Source organism: Helicoverpa armigera, chromosome 30 (genome assembly GCF_030705265.1).
Source record: "Helicoverpa armigera isolate CAAS_96S chromosome 30, ASM3070526v1, whole genome shotgun sequence".
NCBI classification, from domain to species: domain Eukaryota; kingdom Metazoa; phylum Arthropoda; class Insecta; order Lepidoptera; family Noctuidae; genus Helicoverpa; species Helicoverpa armigera.
Window position 1 is genome coordinate 5,204,862 of NC_087149.1, and position 27,087 is coordinate 5,231,948.

At 40.2% G+C, this 27,087-nt stretch overlaps 2 protein-coding genes across 2 annotated transcripts in view; both read left to right on the forward strand.

Annotated features, from left to right (window-relative positions):
* Brr2 (Brr2 U5 snRNP complex subunit) overlaps nt 1–14,683 on the forward strand; it is a 48,285-nt gene extending 33,602 nt beyond the window's left edge. The window contains exons 31-42 of the mRNA XM_064043022.1: nt 1,003–1,239; nt 2,153–2,334; nt 3,207–3,378; nt 4,207–4,367; nt 5,072–5,223; nt 5,651–5,783; nt 6,913–7,060; nt 7,957–8,133; nt 8,782–8,916; nt 10,545–10,652; nt 13,328–13,420; nt 14,190–14,683. Of these exons, the coding sequence (XP_063899092.1) occupies nt 1,003–1,239; nt 2,153–2,334; nt 3,207–3,378; nt 4,207–4,367; nt 5,072–5,223; nt 5,651–5,783; nt 6,913–7,060; nt 7,957–8,133; nt 8,782–8,916; nt 10,545–10,652; nt 13,328–13,420; nt 14,190–14,336 (1,845 nt within the window). The 3' untranslated portion in view covers nt 14,337–14,683. The remainder of the gene's footprint in view (nt 1–1,002; nt 1,240–2,152; nt 2,335–3,206; nt 3,379–4,206; nt 4,368–5,071; nt 5,224–5,650; nt 5,784–6,912; nt 7,061–7,956; nt 8,134–8,781; nt 8,917–10,544; nt 10,653–13,327; nt 13,421–14,189) is intronic.
* Nucleotides 14,684–18,762: 4,079 nt separating this feature from the next.
* LOC110382357 (serine protease snake) lies at nt 18,763–26,456 on the forward strand. The gene is made up of 9 exons (XM_049848365.2): nt 18,763–18,921; nt 20,479–20,647; nt 21,019–21,080; nt 22,037–22,194; nt 23,239–23,351; nt 23,532–23,684; nt 24,397–24,523; nt 25,141–25,272; nt 26,280–26,456. The coding sequence occupies exons 1-9, from the start codon at nt 18,846–18,848 to the stop codon at nt 26,445–26,447; spliced, it is 1,158 nt and encodes a 385-aa protein (XP_049704322.2). The 5' UTR covers nt 18,763–18,845; the 3' UTR covers nt 26,448–26,456.
* Nucleotides 26,457–27,087: the final 631 nt, after the last annotated feature.

Consider the following 27,087-nt stretch of genomic DNA (forward strand, 5'->3'; position numbering starts at 1 on the left):
CATCCCGTGGGAACCTCTGCACGAACCCGGATAAAAAGTAGCCTATAGCCTTCCTCGATAAATGGGCTATCTAACACCGAAAGAATTGTTCAAATCGGACCAGTAGTTCCTGAGATTAGCACGTTCAAACAAACAAACAAACAAACTCCTCAGCTTTATAATATTAGTATAGATTTAGGGAGGGAATAACAATATGACACGACGCCTCACGCACACAGCCATATTTATATTATTTATAGTCCCAGAACTTTTTCCCGTTCTCGGGCAAAACAGTAAAAAGATAAAGATAAAAAGTCATTTATTCAAAGTAAGCTGGAAATCAGCACTTTTTGAAGTTCAAATTTACAAAAGACAGTCCCCAAAACGCCCGCCTTTCACCACTTCCTATGTGTTTTTGCTGGGAAGAAGAAGTGGCGCAACAAACTCCCCAGCAACACATGTCTGTCTGTATGTATAGCCTAATTGTTTGATTTATGAGGAAAAGTTTTTCAAATTGGTTCAGTTTCGGAGCTATTTTGAACAAACAAACAAATATTCGATTTGAACATATTACATATATTAGTAAACTAGCTTCTGTCAGCGGTTTCACCCGCATCCCGTAGGAACCACGGCACTAACCCGGATAAAAAGTAGCCTATAGCCTTCCTCGATAAATGGGCTATCTAACACTGAAAGAATGTTTCAAATTGGTCCAGTAGTTCTTGAGATTAGCGCGTTCAAACAAACAAACAAACTCTTCAGCTTTATAATATTAGTATAGATAAATAAACAATTATTCGGTTTTTAATTGCACGTGAACAACGCGAATGATACCGCGGGAGATGGCTAGTATTGCTTATAGATATGTAAGATGAAAGAATGACATATAGACAACTCTTTATTCATGTGCGGAAGTGATTGTAAAGTACTCGGGGTAAAAGTACAGACAGTTTTTGTGTATTTATCTACAGTTTTTTATGTTCATCTACAGTTATTTTTATACGTTATTTTCTTACTACACAGGGCTTCAACATATCCCACGCGGCCTCCCGTCTCGCTGCAATGACGAAACCTATCTACAACGCAGTCATTAGGTACGCGGGCAACAAGCCCTGCGCCGTCTTCGTGCCGTCACGACGACACTCACGCCTGTTGGCCGCTGACCTACTGGCCCTGGCAGCTGCCCACGCCTCGCCTACTAGGTTCCTGAGGGCCAGGCCCGATATGCTGCAGCCGTTCTTGAAGAGGGTTCATGATAAGGTCAGTGGTTCCACTTAAACCTGACCAGACACTTCGCCAATTCCACCAGACACTTCACCAATTTCACCAGACACTTCACCAATTGCACAAGACACTTAACCAACTCCACCAGACTTTCAACTAACTTGACTAACTTCAGACATTGACTTGACCAGACACTCCAGACATTGATTTGACCAGACGCTCCAGACATCGACTTGACCAGACTTTCCACTAACTTGACCAGAAACTCCATACATTGACTTGATAATAAGCCCTGCGCAGTGTTCGTGCCGTCACGACGACACTCACGCCTGTTGGCCGCTGACCTACTGGCCCTGGCTGCTGCCCACGCCTCGCCTACTAGGTTCCTGAGGGCCAGGCCCGATATGCTGCAGCCGTTCTTGAAGAGGGTGCATGATAAGGTCAGAAATTCCACTTGAATTTGACCAGACACTTCACCAACTTCACCAGACACTACTAACGTGACCAGACACTTAACCATCTCCACCAGACACTACTAACGTGACCAGACACTTGACCATCTCCACCAGACACTTGACCAACTCCACCAGACGCTTTACCAGTTCCGCCAGACATTTTACCAACTTGACCAGACTCTTCACCAACTTAACCAGGCCCTTCATCACCTTGACCAGACACTCCAGACATTGGTGTGACCAGATACTCCAGACACAAACCTGATAGGACAGTTCGGGTACAAAAGTGTTTTGTTTTTTAAAACCGTGCACATTTCTTTTTGGAATTACATTGCAGATTTATGAGTTGTCTTTGTTTTTACACAATTCTATAATTAAATTATAAAGAAGTCGGTGGCGAAATAAATATAGCGAGCTAAATTCAGTACTCACCGACTTCTGGATCGGCTTTTTTGCTTTTTAGCGTTTCTCAAAGTCGTTTTTCTTACTTCCAGATGTTACGCGAAACCCTAGCAGCTGGGGTAGCATACCTGCACGAGGGCGTGGAAGCCGGCGACAGACGGCTCGTGCAGCAGCTCCTGGAGTCCGGCGCCATACAGCTGTGCGTGGTGGCCGCTGAGCTGGCGTGGGCGCTGGCTGCACACGTCCACACTGTTATAGTTGCTGACACACACGTGTGAGTATCTGCCTAGCCGCCGCTGTACGTCCACGAGGCGTGGAAGCCGGCGACAGACGCCACCAGCGGGGCCCAGTAGGACCAAGGCCTGCCGGGGCTGCGGGTTGTTCGCTCGAGTTACCGCGGCGCTGGTACATGAAAGGCCTATGATGGAACACGACGGTTTTTAGTCAGTAAGAGTCTGACACTCCCTCACCGCTGCTAACCCACAGCGGGAGGGGACGCTTGATGATTTTCAGTCCCAACAGACGACACGCATGCAACAGTCGTCGTGTAGCTCAAACCATATCGAGAGGTCAACTTCCAGACTCCGGACTGCTTTGTAAAGTTTTTCTAAATCTCAAGGCATCATCTTCATCATCTTCCGAGCCTTTTCCCAACTATGTTGAGGTCGGCTTCCAATCTAACCGGATGCAGTTGAATACCAGTGTATCACATAGAACAAATTCCAAATCGAAAATCATTTATTCAAACTTGGCTGCAAAACAGCAGAAATTTACAAAAGACAGCCCCCAAAACAACGACCTAATTGTAAGCCTATTAGGCAGGACATATTGATACTCGAATATATTTTTAAAGATCTGTAACTTACATAATTATGACGTATTTGACGATGGGTATTTAAATTCTACCCAATTTAAATATGCTACTAATGCTACGTTCAATCTGTCTGGGTGACATGTTTCATTGTAAATACTGGATTCATTGGATAGAACTGATAAGCCATTTATTCAAATTTTTCAATAGAAAAGCCATAAGTATGTATTTGAAACCTGATGGACATCCAATAAGATATGTGGAATTGATAAAAAATTTAACATACTGTATCATGTAACTCTTTAACTAAAGCTACAATTTATTTTCTCTTACAGTTACAACGGCAAACTCCACGCATACGAGCAATACCCCATCAGCACCGTCCTACAGATGGTGGGCCGAGCCTGTCGCCCCCTCGAAGACCAGCAAGCAGTAGCAGTCCTCATGTGTGTGCAACACCACAAGACCTTCTTCACCAAGCTGCTGAACGACTGCCTGCCGCTAGAGGTGAGTGTGTTCATCATCATCATCATCACCATCATCATTACTATCATCACCGTTATCATCATCATCATCATCATAGTTATCATGATCATCTTCACCATCATCATTATCACCGTCAACATCATCATCGTCGTCATCATCATCATCGTCATCATTATCATCGTCATCATTATCATCGTCAACATCATCATCGTCGTCATCATCATCACGTTATCATCATCACGTCATCATCATCACGTCATCATCATCATCGTCATCATTATCATCGTCAACATCATCATCATCGTCATCATCATCTAAATCTAGAGGATCTATTATTGTAGGAAGCAAAAGTTTAAAGTCATGTCCTCGCAGACAGATCATCACCTCCCGAGCCTTTTCCCAACTATGTTGGTGTCGGCTTCCAGTCTAACCGGATGTCGCTGAGTACCAGTGTGCCACAAGGAGCGACTGCCTATCTGACCTACACAACCCAGTCACTCGGGCAAACCAATAACTCTTGATGAAGACTGGTTGTTAGATTTATGGCTTCTGACTACCCGTAATGACCGCCAAGGATGTTCGATGACAGCCGGGACCTACAGTTTAACGTGCCATCCGAAACACAGTCATTGGTGTCTAAGATACTCGTATACTTAGAAAGTAAATACAAACTTAGAAAAGTTGCATTGGTACTTGCCTGACCTGGAATCGAACCCATGCATGCATTCCATGTCAGGCAAGTACCAGTGCAACTTTCTAAGATTGTATGTACTTTCTAAGTATATCTTAGACACCAATGACTGTGTATTATAATACTATAATTATTTTATCGATATTCTCTATTCCCAGAGCCACTTGGACCATAGACTACACGACCACATGAACGCGGAGATCGTGACCAAAACCATAGAGAACAAACAGGATGCCGTAGACTATCTCACTTGGACCTTCCTGTATCGACGGTTGACGCAGAACCCTAATTACTATAATTTGCAAGGCGTTACTCATAGGTAAGATTTATACTGTTATTAAAAAATATATTATAGTAAAAAAAAACTAAAAAAACACGCTAGTCATGTATTGTCATCAGAACTCAGAGCGTGTGCAAAATTTCATCGTAATCGAAGACCGGGAAGTGGGTCAAATTAAGATTCCAAGATTTTCTCTCTTTTTTTTGTACCCGCAAAGCTCAGAAACTACAGAAGATAATTTGCGAAATTCTTTCATTGATAGAAAGCTACACTTTTCCCGAGTAATATAGGCTATATTTTATCCCGGTACGGGTAGTAGTTCCCACGGGGACGCGGGTGAAACCGCGTGGAAATAGCTAGAAGTGTATATATTTTTTGAGAACCTAAAACCTAGTCTAGGCTTTCACAGCAATACGACATACTCAAAGTTTACAAAAAGAAAAAGAATTCCTATGAAAGATGAGCGAATTTGATCGGCCACCATACGATGTCCTGAGAAAACTACTTCCCGCACCGAGATAGAAATCGGTCTATATGTTACATCATCATCATCATCAGCCTATCGCAGTCCACTGCTGGACATAGGCCTCTCCGAGTGCACGCCACTGAGATCGATTTTCGGCTTCTCGCATCCAGCTCCTGCCAGCCGTCTTGCGCAAGTCATCACTCCACCGTGCCTGAGGACGTCCTACACTATTGTCCTATGTTACATACACGTACTAAAATAATATTTTTTTCCACAGGCATCTCTCAGACCACCTTTCAGAGTTGGTAGAGACGACTCTAACCGACTTGGAGCAATCAAAGTGTATAGCCATTGAAGACGATATGGACGTACAACCTCTCAACTTGGGCATGATTGCTTCGTACTACTATATTAATTATACTACTATAGGTAAGCTATTTTATTATCTGCCTAGCCTTTTTGCCAAATAGGCGACTTCTTTTATTTATTGCAAAAATGTATTCAGATGCATCCTTAGCCTAGGTATAAATTACCCTGTTAGGGCCCAGCAAATTAACTTAAAGCTAAATAATTGTATCACAATATTTTCAAAAATAATACTATTTAATTGAATTCTATTAGACTTACATAAAAATACAAATTCTTCTACTGTATGGTCCCAACTTCAGGCATGATCGCTTCATAATACACTGTACTACAAAAAATCAAACGTGGAAAAGGAAGCCTAAATGTCCGACTTTCATAGAAAACAGTTGTTTAAGAAAATTGGAAGTTTATGCTGTCAATGAATTTGGGCTCAGCACTCATTATTTTTCAACATCATCTATTCATAAAAATACGTATTTATTTTTCACAGAATTATTCAGCTTATCTCTAACGAACAAGACCAAGATCCGAGGCCTGCTGGAGATCATATCCTCAGCTGCGGAGTACTCCGAGCTCTGCATCAGGCATCGAGAGGAGAACATCATTAAGGCTTTGGCTGCTAAGTAAGTTATATGCAATGTTATAATGCAGGTAGATCATACTCCTTCTAGGTTAAATTCGTACGGTGGGCATGACCAAAACGATCAGTTACGAGTGACCTAACGAGGCGTTCGGGTTCTTTGAGACGTATGTTAACAATTTTTGGTATTGCAAAAAATTATTGAGTCCAGAGAAGGCGTATAAGGGCGAAGACAGTAACATTCCTCGTCCCCCGCATTTTTCTTAGGCGATTTTCTGTTGTGGCACCTCCGCTCCGTATATGTACCCTTATTTAGCATCTTCTTCTTCCGAGGGTTTTTTCCCAACTATGTTGGGATCAAAAATATGTATTTACATATTAATCCAGGCCCATCACCAGTTACCTCACAACATGACTGTCATTCCTCCGCATAACATGCCCATACCATGACAACCGGTTTCCACATAGCTTTTCAGTTACCGTTGCCACTTTCAAACTTCCTTTAATGTACTCATTCCTCACCCTATCTATTTGTCTTTCAAGACAGCCTCTTTATTGTATTAGTATAGATTTTGAGTGCCTCTTTGGTCTAGTGGTCAAGCGCGACTGCTGTGCATGAGGTCTTAGGTTCGATTCCTGGGTCGGGCCGAAAATCGCTTTGTGGGTTTTAGAACTTTCACAAAGGAGCCAGTTGTATGGAAGTTTTCGATTGCTGCACCCGAGCATCGTGTCGCACGTTAATGTCGTTCGTGCTTATGATCTCTCTCCGGTGCTGTCTTCGCAAATGTTCATGCACTATAATATCTCGATGAGAGCAGTCGCCGTGGTTCAAATCGAACTTGGGGGCTATTTTTATATTTTTGACGTGACAACGTCTTATAAATCGATGGAGCCGGCTGCACGCACGAAAAAACATGACTCATGCGGCGTTACCTCGCTCTGAGGCGTTACCTCGCTCTGAGGCGTTACCTCGCTCTGAGGCGTTCCGTTTAAGGCTTGAAGTGCAAGCGAGAGCACACAACGAGAGACAAAGAGGCACGATCGGCCTCCGCGTTCGGCAGCGTTCGACATCTGACGATCAATTTCTTATGACGTTGTCACGTTCGACTATCGTCAGTAAACCGACTTTGCAGACAACCGTTTTTTTTATATTTTATTTTCCTCATCCCCAGAGTGCCACACAAGCCGACAGCGCCAGCCGGTAACACAGTGAAATACAACGATCCTCACGTGAAAGCTCACGTGTTGCTCCAAGCGCATCTGTCCCGCATGCAGCTGCCCGCGGAGCTACAGGCTGACACTGCGCTTGTACTCGCTAAGGTACGTCGCCATCCGGTTAGGCGGTTCCTTATATAGGAATGAATTTTGTCCAGTGCGCAAACTTTGTCAACTTATAGTTAAATAAGTTCTATAGATAAAAATACCAGATTGATAGCGAAAGATGTTTTGTATCCGATTGTACGGTCACAGTCGTCATAGTAGGCGCGGCGGCAACGCGAAACCGGTTTACTGACGCGAGCGATGCTCCAAGCGCGTAAGAATAGTTGGTATCCATATTTTGCTGATTTTAGGGCGGATAAGAAATGAAAAAAATTTTTTTTTTTACTGATGATGCAGATATGTTCTGTTAATGATTCTGGACCACCAGGTTTTTTTGTGCACTGCTTAAAATTTATTCCTGTATATTGGATGTATAGTACCTAATCACATTAAATCCTATCACATATACTTTATGATATTCTATGGCGAATTGTAAAGAAAATTACATCCATTCAGTGGTTTAGCCACAGGAGTCATTTTTCGTTTTCATAATTTACAACATCATGTGTAAAGCAGAGATAAAGTTAGGAGTATCGAATGTTTTGACTAGTTGACAGCTGTCGCACATAAGAATAATAAGAATAAGAATAAGAAATTTATTTCCAAAAAAGGTACATTTTCTGTTATCAATAGCCCCAAACTAGGCAAAGCCTGTATCTTGGGCGCTAATTTAGAGAGGGTTTACCAAGGGTTTACATTTTTATTATTATAGGGTATTATACTTTGTTTGTTTTTTTTTTTAATTTTTTCGTATTTAATTTTTTTATTTGTGCTTATCGACATATATTTACCAGTCTAATAACGTAGTTTATTTAATGTGATTGAGTACGACACACCCGATATATACTGTATTTTTGTCAACATTTTGAAAATAATCTAACATTTCTCTTTTCCAGGCCATCCGCCTCATCCAAGCCTGTGTCGACGTAGTCTCAAGCAGTGGATGGCTATCCCCTGCAGTGGCCGCTATGGAGTTAGCGCAAATGGTCACGCAGGCCATGTGGGCCAAGGACTCTTACCTCAGGCAGCTGCCACACTTCACTACCGAGCTGGTACAGAGGTGCTCTGAGAAGGTATGTGGTTGCGCAGTGTTGCGCAAAGGTTGTGTGTGTTGCGCAATGGTTTGTTTGTGTTGCGCAAAGTTTTTATGTGTTGCGCAAAAGTTTAAAGGTGTTGCGCAAAGGTTTGTAGGTGTTGCGCAAAAGGTTGTATGTGTTGCGCAAAGGTTTGTATGTGTTGCGCAAAGGTTTGTAGGTCTTGCGCAAAGTTTTTAGGTGTTGCGCAAAGATTTTATGGGCCTTACTACAAAAACTTTAAACCCTGTTTTACACTTGTCTAATAAAATTTTGGCTGCAAAATGAACCATATGTCAACGTCATAATTTGACATTTTTTTAGACAAGGCATAAACTGACGTTTAAAAGTTTTTGTGGTAAGACGGTATGTGTTTCGCAAAGGTTTATAGATGTTGCGCAAAGTTTGTATGTGATGCGCAAAGCTTATATATGATTCGCAACGGTATTACTGTCTTGTCCAAATGTTTCGCAGTGTTGCGCAGTGATGCTCAAAGGCAAAGATTTGCGTAGTGATTGCGCAAACGTTTTAAAATGTTCCACGTAGCTAGCGCAGTGTTGCGCAAGTGTTGCACAGTGTTGCGCAGTGTTGCGCAAAGGTTTACTACAGTTGCGCAAAAGATTTAATCATCTTTTATGCTATTTCCAGGGTGTAGAAACAGTGTTCGACGTGATGGAACTAGAAGACAACGCTCGCGCCAAACTGTTGCAACTTTCGCCAACGGAAATGGCGGATGTCGCTCGCTTCTGTAACCGTTATCCCAACGTTGAGTTGACATACGAGGTAACTATCGGCCTAGCCGCTTCCTTAAAAACCAAGTATCATCCTAGCCGCTGCGGGTTGTTCGAAAGAGATACCGCGGCTCTGGTACATAGGCGGCCTACGACGGGACACGACGGTGTTTAGTCAGTAAGAGTCTGACACTCCCTCACCGCGCGTAACCCACAGCGGGAGGGGGCATTTGATGGTTTTTGACGTCGTTAAAAAAAAAAGTATCATCCTAGCCACTTTATAATTGAAGTACATACTTGTACTCTGTCCTATCATTATCTCTCGAGCCTTATTCCCAACTATGTTGTGGTCGGCTTCCAGTCTAACCGGATGCAGCTGAGTACCAGTGTGCCACAAGGAGCGACTGCCTATCTGACCTCCTCAACTCAGTTACACGGGCAACCCAATACCCTTTGGTTATACTTGTGTCTATTTATTTATTTATTTATTAAAGGGTTTACCAACAGCTTCTGTGTTGATTAAGCTTAAAGTACAATTTCTGTTATTAGGTACTAGGACTTACACAGTCGCCAATTACAGGTTAACCAACATACGCTAAATAATGATAGAATTTGAAAGTAGAAAATTATACAAAACAAAATTATACAAAACAAAAAACACTTCTTATTAAAATTAAAGTAAAACTAAACTTGCTGTAATAAATAACACATAAACTTATGAGAACAATAACGACTGTCTTAGAAATACTTATAAAACTATATTTTGTGAGAACATCATGAGATCAAAACTTATGGTAACTAAAAATGTAAAAAATATAAATTAAAGTAGAGCAATAGAATAACATAAAAACATAACATTTTACGTAACATTTTGTCGATGTTGCAATTTTTGGGATTCCAGTAATTGGGCCTTAAAGATATTAATCGAGACATTGTAAATGTCAAGATCTGGAGCTGATTTAATCACTGAGTTCATCTCTCTGCTGAGTCTGACCAGTGGCGAGTTTACTCCTATATTGGTTCTAGTTGCTGGAGTATGATACAGGTTGGTTATGGGATGTCTAGGGATATTATATGGTACTTTTAGTCCCACACTTTCCACAAGTTTCATGCAGTCTAATTTGTTATTTATTAATTTGAAGAGAAACAAAAGATCTTGCATCAGACGACGGTCACGTAGGGAATCCATTTTATAGCACTGGATACGTTGTTCATAGGGACACCGAGGAGATATTTCACCAGATGTATAAGCGAGGTGCTTTGTGAAAGCCCTTTGAATGCTTTCAACTCTTTGCGACTGTACAGCATAGAACGGGTTCCATACCACGCTGGCAAATTCCAGGTTGCTACGAACTAAAGCGTTATATAGGACTATCTTTGTTCTAACCAGTTTAAATCCTCTCGAACTCCTCTTAAGGAATTGTGTCAGACTTACTGGCGTCTGACTACCCGTAACGACTGCCAAGGATGTTCAATGACAGCCGGGACCTACAGTTTAACGTGCCATCCGAAACACAGTCATTGGTGTCCAAGATATACTTAGAAAGTACATACAAACTTGTACCACGCATATTATTTAGTATCTGATAAATAAAATAAATCTAATAATTATGTAGATTTCTCGTCCCAAAAAAAAACTTAAAACACTGTTATTTATGTATTGAAATATATCTTTTTCAGGTGAAAAACGAGAGACACCTGCGTGCCGGCAAGCCTATTGTAGTGGAAGTGTCGCTAGAGAGAGAAGACGATATCGTTGGGCCGGTCATAGCACCCTTCTTCCCGCAGGTGAGTAATATTGTCTGTTTGATTGGATTACTGGTTTTAGGAGCTTTCTGAAGGAATTAATTGATGTAAATATCTGTGATTATACATCACTATACTTAGACTATAAGTATATTTAGAGACGGGTCTAGCTCAGTGGCGTAGCGTGGGTATCTGCCGCCCGGGGCAGTTGTCGATTTTGCCGCCCCTTCCCGTGTATTTTTTTTTAACAAGTGTTACTGGCCGTTTGTCATTTTTAACCGACTTCAAAGAAAGGGACTTTTTTTTGTATCGACGTTAAAAATCATCAAATGACCCTTCCCGCTGTGGGTTAGCAGCGGTGAGGGAGTGTCAGACTCTTACTGACCAAAACCGTCGTGTTCCGTCGAAGGCTTTATGTTCCAGAGCCGCGGTAACTCTTTCGAACAACCCGCAGCCCTGGCAGAAGGGGGAGGTTCTCAAGTAGACTTTTCTTTTATATCTTTGTTACTTGATTTCTTGAAGGTTTTAAAATTATTTGGGGTACGCAGGCTAGCGAAGTAGGTACCTATAAGTATATATAAAATTGAAATGTAGGTACTTATAAGTATATATAAAAGCGGGGCTACTTTAAACTGTTTAACAATTTAATTTAATTTACGGGACTAACACTTAAACTAGTTTCCATGGAACTATACCTAAGCGTAAAATTTGGCCTTGTATCTAGGTAGGTATTGCCTATAGCATTCAAGTTTATCTAAACCAGTGGTTCTTAACGTTTTAGTCATGAGGGACCACTTTAACTAAAGTTTGTCTTGTCGGGGACCACCTCATCGGTTTACCTAAATTAGCACTCTGCTAAACGCATGTCGGCAGTTGTGTAGATAAGCAAATGCAAATAAAGAAAAGTTGGCTATGTAGTTTCCAAATGCGCGAGCGAAGCGAGCGCGAAATTTTTATCGGACTTAAACCAAATAACGGGTGATTTTTTTGCTGGTATCTTTTTCGGAACACTGTTTTTGGCAGATCATGCGTGAATCGTGTCTTGTGTCATTGTCAAACTTGTTCAGTATGGTCTATAATTTTACCATGAATCGACTTACGAACGAACAATCCTTGCAAATTATTGAATTTTACTATCAAAGACGACAATGGCCGAAACGTTACTGTGAATGGCGAGCGCTATCGTGTGATGATTGGCGATTTTTTTTTGCCCAAAATGGAAGAATTGGACATGCCTGACATGTGGTATCAACAAGACGGTGCCACATGCCACACGGCACGCGAAACCATGGCCTAATTGAGAGCAGCCTTCGGTGAACAGTTTATCTCACGTTTTGGGCCCGTCAGTTGGCCGCCTAGATCGTGTGCTCCAACGCCTTTGGACTATTTCTTGTAGAGCCAGCAACGATTGACGCACTGGGAGCCAATATTGCAGCATTTATTCGTAATATACCGTCTGATATGTTGGAGAGAGTGCCGAAATTGGGCCTTGCGAATGGGCCATCTAAACCGGAGCCGCGGCCAGTATTTGCATGAAATCATCTTCAAACATTAAATTATATTGATCGTTCTATCGATTCCAATAAAGATTTCATCAAATTTTTCAATTTTTCTGTGTTTTTTTTGAAAATCAAATCCTATACCTCTTAAAAAATCACCCGTTATTACGTAAACTTTAGCCCAAACGTACTTAACTTTTTGTTTGTTGGCATATGCAAAAATAAGGGCATATCGTTTTTGAATACGCGAGCGAAGCGAGCGCGAAATTTTTATCGGATTTAAAAAAAAATTACGTAAAATTTTGCCCAAACGTACTTAACTTTTTGTTTGTTGACAAAAGCAAAAACAAGGGCCATAATATAGTTTCTGAATACGCGAGCGAAGCGAGCGCGAAATTTTTATCGGACTTAAACCAAATATTACGTAAAATTTAGCCCAAACTTGCTTAACTTTTTATTTGTTGACAAATGCTAAATTAAGCGCATACAGTTTCTGAACACGCGAGCGAAGCGAGCGCGAAAATTTAATTATTTTTTATTTAAGACTCAAAACCAAAATTACGTAAAATGTAGTGTCACGTGTGTTTTAAGTACCAAATTTTAACAATAATTAATTTTAAGTTTAAAAAGTTTCAACTTTCTTATTTAGTGTTTTGTTATTGTTAGACAGTTTTATGTAGCGGCGCAGATACTAGTTGCGATTTTTTTTTTAATTGAGTAAATTTTGCCGCCCCCTAAAAGCTGCCGCCCGGGGAATGTGCCCCCCTTGCCCCCCCCACGCTACGCCACTGGTCTAGCTATCTCGGCCCTCGCGAGATTATTTTTTAACCTACTGTTTAAAAAGAGAGAGGATCTTAAATATGGGTGTTTTTTATATGTAGGTGTGATAGGCGTTAGCCATAACATAATAAATGGATTTCGATAATATTTAAGTTTCAGCAGAACGATCGACTAGATTTTGTTATATTATTAGGATTATCTTCTGTAAGTACTAATATAATAAAGACCAAAAATTTTTTTGTTTGTTTGTACCCTAAAGCTCCGAAAGTACTGAATAGATTTGAAAAATTGTTTCACTTGAAAAATACACTCTTTCCGAGTAACATAGGCTATATTTTGTCTCGGTACTGACAGTAGTTCCCACGGCACCCGGGAAAACGGCTGGTATATTATACTAACCTCTCGTTTCTAATTAGTAAAAATATTGTCTTGTTTCAGAAACGCGAGGAAGGTTGGTGGGTGGTTATCGGTGATCCTAAGAGCAATACCCTACTTTCCATCAAGAGGGTATCTCTAGCTAGGAGTGCTAAGGTAACGTATCTATTCTATTCTTTCAGATATACCTATAATATTCAATTTGAGTAAACACTTGACTAAGTAAACAATCTTGATATGATTAATTTATTAAGGTCAGTTAAAAAATAAAACGCTGCTAAAATCTATTGTAAACACGAGTAATATTCATTATCTCATCAATTTAATAATAATTTTAAGCAGTAATTTATTTATTTAATATGTATTTGTGTAAAAAGTCCTATCAATATTGTTTATCTTTTACTTTTGATGTTTAGTGAAAACCTGTAATAGGTCTATATGAAATACTAGCCGTTTTCCCGTGGTTTCACCCGCGTCCCGTGGAAGCTACTGCCCGCCGGGATAAAATATAGCCTATGTTACTCGTGGATAATGTAGCTTTCTAATGGTGAAAGAATATTTAAAATCGGTCCGGTAGTTTTTGAGTTTATCCATTACAACCAAACAAACAAACAAACAAAGTTTTCCTCTTTATATTATAATATTAATATATCTATAATATAAAAATGAATCGCAAAATGTGTTGGTAAGTGCATAACTCAACAACGCCTGGACCAATTTGGCTAATTCTTTTTTTGTTGTGTTTGTTATTGTCAGGAGAAGATTCTTATGAAAAAAAATAGGGTAAAGTAGAGAAGTCAGTTGACGGGAGCGAAGCCGCGGGCAAAAGCTAGTATGAAATAAAAACCTTTACCTTTGAATGTATATCCTATTAAGTGACTACTAAAGTGTTACCAACAATCAAAATTATTATTTTACCCCATAGGTGCGTCTCGACTTCGTATGCGGCAGTTCCGGTCGTCATACCTACACTCTCTACTTCATGTCGGACGCCTATCTCGGAGCTGATCAGGAGTACAAGTTTACGGCTGACGTGGCTGAAGCCGCCTCCGACTCCAGCGACTCCGAGTAGACACCGACTTCCGCGACTTCCATTTTGTGGGGACACCGACTTCCATTATGTGGGGACGACGACATCCGTTATGTTTAGACACCGACTTCCGTTCAACCATGTCAAGGACTTTCACATTGAAGACACCGACTTCCAATTTACGTGGACACCGACTTCCACGGGGTTGTTTATATTTTACAAAAGCTCGATTCATAAATCCATTATTTCAATGTTTTCAAATGAGTTTTATTCCAATTTTGTCGTGCCCTGAAAATGTTTTAAGCTGAAGAGAAGTTAGTCTTTAAAATATAATATGTGAAGTTTATAGTATAAGGTAATTAAGGAAAATAAAAGAATTTGGAATTTAAGCGTTTTTGGTTTTATTTCAATGCATGCATCAACATACGTCGAAGTCGTGGTGGCCTAGTGGGTAAAGGACCAACCTCAAGTACGAGGGCGCGGGTTCGATCCCAGGTCAGGCAAGTACCAATGCAACTTTTCTAAGTTTGTATGTACTTTCTAAGTATATCTTAGACACCATTGGCTGTGTTTCGGATGGCACGTTAAACTGTAGGTCCCGGCTGTCATTGAACATCCTTGGCAGTCGTTACGGGTAGTCAGAAGCCAGTAAGTCTGACACCAGTCTAACCAAGGGGTATCGGGTTGCCCGGGTTACTGGGTTGAGGAGGTCAGATAGGCAGTTGCTTCTTGTAAAGCACTGGTACTCAGCTGAATCCGGTTAGACTGGAAGCCGACCCCAACATGATTGGGAAAAGGCTCGGAGGATGATGCATCAACATACATCAACCCTTAAATAGCCCTTTCCCAACTATGTTGGGGGTCGGCTTCCAGTCTAACCGGATGTAGCTGAGTATCAGAGTTTTACAAGGAGCGACTGTCTATCTGACCTCCTCAACTCAGTTACCCGGGCAACCCACCTCTAGGTAAGACTGGTTGTTAGTCTTCTCTGCTTCTGTTTACCCGTAACGACTGCCAAAGATGTTCAAATGACAGCCGGTACCTACAGTTTTTGGTGTCCTCCGAAACACTGAAGAACTCTTTATGTCGAGATCACCCATCAAATGATAGCCAAATATACTCTTAATATTATTAGCGAAGTCATCATAAAGTATGAGTGTGGGTTCGATTCCAGTTCAGGCAAGTACCGATGCAACTTTTCTAAGTTTGTATGTACATTCTAAGTATATCCTACCCATCTTCCACGGGGGTGATGATGATGACCTCCTAGCCGATTATCGGCTACGGCAGCTGTTCCCACGTAAGGAGATCAGCAAACTGCGCAGGACATAGGTACCTATCACCTCGTGCTCAGCAGCCGCGTTTGCGACAGCTAGACCAACGAGGCAGTTCTACGGGGATAATGACTTGTCTGGGGCTCGATTCTGCTAATTTTACTTAAGCTATATATTACTTATTGCAAACCAATGAAATGCCATTGGAATACGATTGGCCTTTTATTAGTAGCAGAAAGCCCGCTAAGGTTAAAACTGCTCTTGCGATAGCAGAATCGGGCCCCTGGTCTCTTGCCGTCGTCGCATCCCAGACCATTCTCATACGGCTGGAACGCCTACGGCAACAAAAGCGCGACGGATTATGTCATTGATATTCGCATGCCGTGCAAAGCGTCCGGAGCTGCGGCTGCACGACAAGCCGTGGTGTCCAAGCCTGCTGACAGCTTCATCACAGTGGCAGCGATAAGGGGAGAATCCATTACGGAGAATCTAGACACAAGCATACAGCTAGACGGAAAAGGATCATGCTCATATTAGTATGGAGTCAAAAGTCAGCAACGCCATGCAATGCCCAAATTCCAGTTCTATGTCATACGATAGCTTTACAGCCATATTTGTAAGATATCTAGATTTAATATTATATAAAGCACCGATTCAAAAGATATTGGACATTAAACATGATAAATTCCCACTGTTTTTTTATACATTTTATCGTTTATAGACAGCATTGCTATTAGTTTTTCTCTAGGAACTTCATGATCATCATGAATTCATGACTTAATTGGTTGTTATTAGATAAACATGTCAGTTATTTGAATATATATATATATATATACATTAAATGAATATATACATGGGTCAAAGGACGAGATTACAGACCGTAATAAATAAAGCATGATTGAAACGATGTAAAGTATTAACACGCTTATATTAGCTTCACTTGTAACTATGTATGTAAGAAAATCTTGTAATCTTAATTTGACCCACTTCCCGGTCTTCGATTAGGTTGAAATTTTGCACACGCTCTGAGTTCTGATGACAATACATGACTAGCGTATTTTTTAGTTCTTTGAACTATTATTTTTTGTTTTATATCCAGCCTTGCGGTTTCGCGGTTAGAGTGATTCAACCTCGAGCGTCGTCGAAAGATGACTACCTACGTACTTATCTATTTGTGTATAAACTATGGATTCAATATTTTTTATTGACTTTAAAACTTGTTTTTAACAAGGTCAAAGACTTTTTTATTATTCCAAGAATGCTATTAACAGTTTCCGCACACTGGCGACTAAACTGTTGCCCGACAGTTGGCCAGGTGGTCGGTCAATACTTTATTTTGAAGGTAATTGTGAATCATCATCTAAATATATAAAACTCAAAGGTGACTGACTGACTGACTGACTGACTGACTGACTGACTGACTGACATAGTGATCTATCAACGCACAGCTGAAACCACTGGACGGATCGGGCTGAAATTTGGCATGCAGGTAGATGTTATGACGTAGGTAGGCATCCGTTAAGAAAGGATTTTGATCAATTCTACCCCCAAAGGGATAAAATAGGGGATGAAAGTTTGTATGAAACTTTGTCAATTTTAAACCGATCGGACTGAGACTTTGCATGCATAAAGCTACTATGGCGTAGGCAACCCTTAAGAAAGGATTTTGATAAATTCCATCCCTAAGGGGATAAAATAGGGGATGAAAGTTTGTATACATCTTCTTAGATTTTATGAAGAAGTCCTGATGACGAATCAGAATTTTATGATGACGTTCGCTTAAATACGATTTTGACTAATTCAACCCCCATTCAACCCCCACGGGTGATAAAATAAGGGATGATGAAGGTTGTAAAATGTATTAGTTTGAACCTATCAGTACGTAATGGAACGAACAAAATAATGTTTAGTACGTAATAATTTTCCAAATTGGCTGACTAGATCCAGAGATATTCACAACGTCACAAACTTTACTTCTTTTGTTTAGATAAATGGTCACATCCACAACACAACCTTGATCATTGAATCTATGCGACTGCTAAGTGCTAATCCTAATTATACTGTCACGTGAAAGAATGCACCTACGGGATAAGTAGTATTTTGACTATTCTATATTGCCCACTCAGACAAAGTTGCGGGCAACAGCTAGTGTGTATATAAAAGGCCTACGACGGAACACGACGGTTTTTAGTCAGTAAGAGTCTGACACTCCCTCACCGCTTCTAACCCACAGCGGGAGGGGTCATTTGATGATTTTTTGCGTCGTTAAAAAAAAGGTTATCGTGAATCAAAACTGTTAGTACATTTATTACTAACCGTATACTTAATCGTTATAACGTGCGAACTACCACTCATCTTCATACTGATTTAAGAGCCCCAACAAACTATCGGCCGACTAAAAGTTTGCAGTGTGCTGCGACTTAAAGAGAATAGGAAAACATTGCCAATAGACGATGTAGATTTTTTTTGGATCAAAGTTTTTACATGTATAGGAAAATTGAGATTTATTATTAGATATCGTTATATCATTGTATGTTATACCTAATCTCCTTTATCAATTGGTAGCGTAGGAAGGCACATATTTTATTTAGAGACTCATTGACCCCACGATCAAACCATTACAACGGTTTTACGGGACTTAGGGTAATTTATGTAAATCAAATCAAACGTTCGTGTTTACGTACATACTTACTTTATGTAGGTACTTACCTCCTTATATATTGAAAATTGGTTCTTTATTTCCGGAGCCGTTGGTCTACAAACAGGTAAACAAAAGAAAAAACCGGCCACGTGCGAGACGGAATCGCGTACAAAGGAAAAAAATACGTTTGTTGTATGGGAGCCCCCCAAAATAGTTATTGTATTCTAGTTTACAGTATTTGTTGTTATAGCGGCAACAGAAATACATCATCTGTGAAAATAACAACTCTAACTATCACGGTTCATAAGATACAGCCTGGTGACAGACAGACGGGCGGACGGACGGACAGAGGAGCGAAAACAATAGGTCCCGTTTGACCCTTGGGGACGGAACCCTAAAAATGATTCGTCTCTATTATATTAGTGGAGACAGAAGACAAAAACTTGATATACTTATAACAAAATAAAGAAGGTAGATTCTAGATAAGATATCTACTTAATTACCTACATAATACTATGTGTTTTGTATGTATTAGCAAAACAAATATTATTTTCTAATACATACCTACATTAGTCGCGATGAGAACTCATTAATGTCGGACGGGTTTCGTGCTGTGTATTTAAACAAAGTAAAACCATGGATTATTATGTTTACGTTATTTTAAATGTAATATTTATTAGTTCTAGTGTGTTTTGCGAGGATTTATATGAAGGTAAAGTCATTCATTTGTAAGTAAGAAAATCTTGGAATCTTAATTTTACCAACTTCCCGGTCTTCGATTAGGATGAAATCTTGCACACGCTCTGAGTTCTGATGACAATACATGACTAGCGTGTTTTTTTAGTTTTTTATCGTCCCACTGCTGGGCTGCGGCCTCCTCTCACACGGAGAAGGATTGAGCGTTAATCACCACGCTTGCGAGATGCGATTTTGTGATTTCAGACAAGTCCAAGTTTCCTAAAGATGTTTTCCTTCAGCGTTTAATCAGTCATTGCTGTCCAAGATTAACTTAGTAAGTAAATATTAGGCTCGGATTAAAATTGCATGAAATTAGAATCCATAAAACTATTAATTTATTTATGTTTTGGATTGTCAACAGAAGCTACACAATAACATTACATATGCCAATTTCACAGTATGAGTGAAGTGTGCGCTCCCAATTATTGGCGACCACATCATTCATACATATTCATTACAGACTAATAAAATTAATAAAATATAATTAAATTAAACTATGAATTAGAAAAGTTACATTGGTACTTGCCTGACCTGGAATCGAACCCATTCCAATACTTGAGAGGGTTATAGGATTAGCTCATCAAGTAGTATTTTTTTTTTTCTATTAGTAGTAGTAGGTACATATTTATTCTTGTCTGTGTTTTTATGTGTAACATAAACTATTAAATAAATAAATAAATAGTTAGTGAGTTTGTCATCTCATTTTTAGGGTTCCATACCCAAAGGGTAAAACGGGACCTTATTGTTTTCGCTCCTCTGTCCGTCCGTCCGTCTGTCACCAGGCTGTATCTCATGAACCGTGATAGTTAGAGAGTTGAAATTTTCATAGATGATGTATACTCAAAACTAGAATAAATTAAATATTTTGGGGGCTCCCATTCAACAAACGTGAGTTTTGCTCGATATCGATAACGGCAAAAGGTAGATGCTTGAAATATTCGCAGAATATGGAATGTATAATTATGGAACGTTTTATAAATAATAGTAAGGAACCCTTCTCGGCGAGTCCGACTCGCACTTGTCTTGTTTTGAGTTTTGAGTTTTTTTTTGAGTTTTCTAATTTAATTTAAAAATATCTATACCAATATTATAGAGAGGTATTTTTTTTAGGTTTGCATGTAGAGTGTTTCTTTGGAACCTTGAATCGGATTTCCAAAATTCTTTCACTGATAGATAGCTACAATGTTCCTGAGTGCCATAGGCTAAATTTTATCCCGGTACGGGCAGTAGTTACCACGGGACGCGTGTGAAACCGCGGCAAAACGGCTAGTAGGTATATTTATAGCTGGCTTTCTCCTGCGGCTTCGCCCGCGTCGAGCTCGCTTAAATTGCATTTCCAAGAGAACTCTTCAAAAGTCCGAGATAAAAACTATCCTATGTTCTTTTTCAAGGTCAACTCTATCTCTGTTCCAAATTTTATTAAAATCAGTTCAGTGGTTTAGACTTGAAAGCGTAACAAACAGACAGAGTTACTTTCGCATTTATTATATTAGTAGGGATTATTATTATCAATTATTTATTTACATTTCAGGGTCAGAGTGTACATCCGATAATGGACTAAAAGGTACATGTGTAGATATATTCAAATGTATGCAGTACGTAGAGGATTTGCAGAAAAGGCGATACCCTCAAATATGTTCTTACGATGTGGAGAAACCTATAGTATGCTGTTCAGATTGCAAGCTAGTAAACGATACGAGGTAAGTTGGAATCATCTGCCTAGCCTTTTCCCAACTATGTTGGGGTCGGCTTCCAAACTAACCGGATTCAGCTGAGTACCAGTGTGCCACAAGGAGCGACTGTCTATCTGACCTTCTCAACAATGTTACCCGGGCAACCCAATAGCCCTTGGTTAGACTGGTGTTAGACTCACTCTCTTCTGACTACCCGTAACGACTGCCAAGGATGTTCAATGACAGCCGAGAACTACAGTTTAACGTGTCATCCGAAACACAGTCATTGGTGTCCAAGATATACTTAGAAAGTACATACAAACTTAGAAAAGTTGCATTGGTACTTGCCTGACTTGGAATCGAACACAGTCTTATTTGACTTTTTGATATTGTTACAGAAATGTCTTAGTGGATGCAACCGGTCTACATTATTACAAAACAGGGGTGAAAGCTTATGACAGTGAGTATAACCTAACTTTTCGCTTTTTTCACTTGAAACTAAAGGTAGGTATGTGCTGAATAATTACTACCGACTGTACATGTTGCGACTGTTTTTTGTTTTTAAACCAGCTTTTCACTATGGGATATAATATATATTAAAACCTGTGATATAATATTTTGTCGCTCGTCATACATTTTGAAAAAATATTTAAAGTTTGGGATGTAATATATATCCCACCCAAAACAAAAATGTGAAAGACTGCCAAGTTCGATAATATGGGAATGCTTCGCCTATAAAAGAAGTGAGATCTGAATAAGTACCAAGTTCCATACACATACCTCAGTTAAAAATAGTTACTTTTTAATGATGTTACTTGGCAAGTTTTCATACACCTTGTTATAAACCTATTAAACGCAATGAATCAAGTATTTAATTTTCTATTAAAACTTGCCAAGTAACATCATTAAAAAGTAACCATTTTTTAACTGAGGTATATGTATGGAACTTGGTACTTATTCAGATCTCACTTCTTTCTTCTCTCATTGATATGCGTAAATAAAATAGATTTTGAGTTACAGGGGGGTCGAATTTGGCCCGAAATGGTTCGTGTAATATAACCCACGGCCGGTGTGTCGCTTTTTTGCTCGAACTTGGCGGACACACTGCCGTGTGTCTAGATTGCACAGCACAGATCACATGGCCCATAGGCCCATAGAGAAAAGCCGGCTTTATCCTTTTCTGTGATTCTATAATGAATCACATTGACTGCAATAGGTTTACGATTTTAGAGCAGACTACTCTATAGACCAATGGCAAACCAATGGCGAAATGTCATTGGAAAACGATTGGTCTTAATATTAGTAGCACAATGACCGCTAAGGTTATTACTGCTGTTGAGATGCAACTGACATCCAATTGACACATTAAATTAGAAGAATATTTACTTATACTTTCAACGTCATTTTTCTCCCCAGAATGCCTGGAGTATATTCTGGATGAGGCCTCTTGTGACCTTTGGGGGGGAGTCAGGAAGTACCTCGATGAAGATCAAGGTTGCTATGGATACACAGATGTCGCAGTCCTGGCAGTGGCCAAGGGAATGGACGTTGAGAGAGGAGAATACCCTCATATGGTAAGTCTTTATTGTATAATCATCGGCACGAATCTTGAGCGCTGACCTTCACCTGCGCAAAAGTAATTTATTAGCAAAGAACCCGAGTGACGGCTATGACGCGATTCGCTGCGGGCCAATCACCGCTTTAGCCCCCGCGCCTCACTCCATACCACAAAAGGGACCCAATAAATCACTTCTGCGCAGGTGGAGGTCAGCGCTCAAGATTCGTGCCGATGATTATATAGTTGTACTTACTTTCTAAGTATATCTTGGACACCAATGACTGTCGTTCGGAGGGCACGTTAAACTGTAGGTCCCGGCTGTCATTGAACATCTTTGGCAGTCGTTACGGGTAGTCAGAAGAAAGTAAGTCTGACAACCAATCTTACCATGGGTTATTAGGTTGCCTGGGTAGCTGGGTTGAGGAAGTCGGACACCTGTCAGACACTACTGTACTGGATTGACATCTGCCGAGCCTTTTCACAACTATGTTGGGGTCATAGAAGTCTAAACATGTAGCTGAGTACCAGTGTGCCACATGGAGCGACTGCCTATCTGACTACCTAAACCCGTTACCCGGACAACAAAATACCACTTGGTAAGACTGGCTGGCTTACTGGCTTCTGACTACTCGTAACGACTGTCAGAGATGTTCAATGACAGCTGTGTGGTAAGTCGATAACTATCTAGTGTAGTCAAAACCAGAAAGCCTGATAACTAGTTTTACCAAGGGGTATCTGGTTACCCGGGTAACTGGGTTGAGGAGGTCAGATAGGCAGTCGCTTTATGTAAAAAACTGGTACTCAGCTGCATCTGGTGAGATTGGCATCAGCCGACCCCAACATAGGTAGAAAAAGCCTAGACTTTTTCAGATGATGAAAAAAAGTTAAGAAATAAAAATAAATAAAATAATACCATTTGTCAGAGTTTCTTCTTTCTTTTTGACATGAAATTTTGCACACGCGCTAAGTTCTGATGACAATAAGTACATGACTAGCGTATTTTTCCGTTTCTTTAACAATTTTTTTCTGTGATGATGAAGCGTAAAGATTTTATTCACAGGCACTGCTGGGTTTCGGAGATGCAGTGGAGACAGCAGAGTGGCTGTGTGGTGGAAGCCTCATCAGCCATAGATTTGTGCTCACTGCCGCGCACTGCATGTCCAGTCGATCAGCGTATGTATTGTCAAATGATTGTCTATACCAACTATCAGATGATGATGATGATGATGATAGTGTAGTAGTTATATAGACATTACCAAAAAAAAATAAATATCATACAAGTGAAGCTAATATAAGCGCCTTAAAAAATGAAGCTAAAAACAACACTAAGCTTTCCTAGTCTATGTTTTTCAGAGGTCCAGTAAGCTACATAGCGCTTGGAATTCTGAAAAGGTCTGACCCACCAGAAACTTGGCAAATCTACGGAGTGAAGCATGTCATACCACATCCAGGATATAAAGCACCTTCCAAGTACCATGATATTGCACTTCTGCTCACTGATAGATGGTAAGTCCCAAAAAAAACTTCTCTAGAAAGGACCATCCTTATCCAACAACTAATGTTGGGGTCGGCTTCCAGTCTAACTGGATGCAGCTGAGTACCAGTGTGCCACAAGGAGTGACAGCCTATCTGATCTCCTCGACCCAGTAAGCCGGGCACCTAACCTAACACCTATTGGTTAGACTGGTGTCAGACTTACTGGCTTCTGACTACCCGTAACGACTGTCAAGGATGTTCAATGACAGCCGGGACCTACAGTTTAACGTGCCCTCCGAAAGACAATCATTGGTGTCTAAGATATACTTAGAAAGTACAAACAAACTTAGAAAACTTGCATTGGTAGGTACTTGCCTGATCTGAAATCGAACAACCGCGCACTCATACTCGAGAGGTGTGTTACCCACTAGACCACCACGACTTGTATATTACTTTTGCCCGCGACTTCGTTCGCGTGGAATAGTGACTTCCGGCAGATGGTTTGACCAATAGATGGCGCTATAAATATGTCCGGAATAAATTTAATTTTATATTTTGTAATAAAAACTATCCTATGTCCTTTTTCAAGTTCCAAACCATGTCTGTACCGAATTTCACACAAATCGGTTTTGTAGTTTAGGCGTGAAGAAAAGACAGGCAGAAAGAAAGAGAGACAGACAGAGTTACTTTCACATTTATAATATTAGTTAGGATGTAGTTGTTTTTTTTTTAATAATTTCAGGGTTCAGTTTTCCCGATACGTGTTACCGGCGTGTCTGCATACAGAAGATGTTGATGCATCAGAGGCGACTGCGACGGGTTGGGGAGCCCTGGGCAACCGACAGGGCTTATCTGACACCCTACAAAGCGTAAGTAGCCACCTTTAATAGAAAGGGGGCTCGTGGCTCAGAACATCTTTTTTTTTTAACGACTCCAAAAATCATCAAATGACCCCTCCCACTGTGGGTTAGCAGCGGAGAGGGAGTGTCAGACTCTTACTGACTAAACACCGTCGTGTTCCGTCGTAGGCCTTTTATGTACCAGGGCCGCGGTAACTCTTTCGAACAATCCCGCAGCCCCGGCAGGGCTCAGTACATCTTAAGCTCGATGGTTGATCTTATTGTTATGACGAGTTCCTCCGTGTTTCGAAAGGCACGTTATATTGGTGGGTCCCGACTGCCATTTGCACATCTCTGGAAGTCAAAATCAAAATCAAAAATCGTTTATTCAAACTGGGTTACAAAACAGCACTTTTTGAACGTCAGAAATTTACAAAAGAAAACCCCCAAAACGCCCACCCTTTACCACTTTCTATGTATTATTGCTGGGAAGAAGAAGTGGCGCAACAAACTCCCCAGCAACACATGTCTGTCTGTAGGTTAGAAGAAACTTTCGATATTTTTTTATATATACAATGTGTATATTGCAGTCATTGCGAATGATAATTCTTTGTCCGAAGAATAACCCTGAACTATATTGTTTCAAGGTGGTTCTCAGCGCTTACAGCGAGGAAGAATGCTCATCATTCTACCCGCCTCACAGACACCTCGTGAACGGTTACAACCACACTACACAGATGTGTTACGGAGATAAAGACGACACCAAAGATACATGCGAGGTGAGGAACCTGTCAAAGTCAAAGCTATTTATTCTGTGTTCATAGGTTACAAAGGCATGTGTCGGGTGTATCGTTCATAATCACATTAAATGAAATGCGTTAATATACTGGTTAATATGTGTCGATTAACAAAAAGATAAAAGAAAAATATGAAAAAAAAAAAAAAAATTTTTTCAAACAAAGTAAATGGAATAAAAATTTGCAAAAATTAGAACACCATATAAAAGTCAGTCATTACAAACAACTGAAATTCTCCCTTGAAAACTGACAGCTGTCAACTAATCAAAACATACGATACTCCTAACTTTATCTCTGCTTTACACATGATGTTGTAAATTATAAAAACGAAAAATGACTCCTGTGGTTAAACCACTGAATAGATTAGGTTATTTTTTTTACAATTCGCCATAGAATATCATAAAGTATATGCGATATGATTTAATGTGATTGTGAACGACACACCCGATATTATGTACATAATATTAAGTCTCACTAAGCCCTGCTCGTAAAGCGTTCAGAAATAATAAGTACCTAGAACTAGGTAAAATTTAAGTACATAGTTACTTACATTGATGATGATGTCCTCCTAGCCGATTATCGGCTACGGTGGCTGTTCTCATGTAAGGAGATTAGATTAGCGCAGGACATATTATAGTGCACAAGCATTTGCTTGGACACAGGTGCACTCACTATTTCTTCACTCTGCGCTCGATGGGACGACAATTCGACACCACCGGAGAGACATCAGTCTCAGGACCGACATTTACGTGCTCTCCGATGCACGGTGTATCAATCACCAACTATCAGGCTGCTTTGTGAAAGTCTTCTAAAACCCACAAAGCGATTTCGGCCCGACTCGGGAATCGAACCCTCTTGCGACAGCTAGATCAAAGAGGCAGTACTTACATTAATCATTAAATGTTAAGTTGACAATACAAGTTGACCACAACATAGTTGGGAAAAGTGGCCCACTTTATCAGCCTAATTTTCATTTTCTAAATCCCCAGGGTGACAGCGGAGGTCCTCTTCAGATCAGATCTTCAATATCATCCTGTGCCTCCACGATCATAGGTATTACTTCAAACGGGAAACCTTGTGGACAGCCCGGTAGCTCCGGGGTTTATACCCGGGTGTCATACTATGTACCCTGGATCGAGAGCATTGTCTGGAAATAAACGATTTGAAGAAAATAATTGTGTTATTCTTGTTACATTTTTCCTTTTGAATTGACTTAAAAAGGTAATAGTTTAAAGAACTAAAAAACACGCTAGTCATGTATTGTCATCAGAACTCAGAACGTGTGCGAAATTTCATCCTAATCGAAGACCGGGAAGTGGGTCAATTTAAGATTCCAAGATTGTCTTATAAATATAAATAGTTACAAGTGAAGCTAATATAAGCGTGTTAAAAAGGAGGAACTTAATGACGAGCGGAGATATAATGACGAAAAATCTTCTAAGACAGCAGCGTCACCAAAATGCGAGTGTTCGGGGGACGAGGAACGTTACTGGCTCCGCCCATACATGCCTTCTATGGAATCCGTCCATTTTTTGTAATATCAAATTAATATCGTTGACATGTCTCAACGAACCCGAATGTATCATTAGTATACTTGTAGAATCGTTCGACAGATTTTGTGCAAAACTTCACATAAACCATACTACTAAATAATCTGACCAAAACCCAAGTATTTGGTTCGGATAGGTGAGACCGTTCTTGAGTGACAAAATTACAACGCAGTGGCATTAATTTTTATACATACATATATAAAAGAAAGTCGTGTTAGTTACACATTTTATAATTCAAGAATGGCTG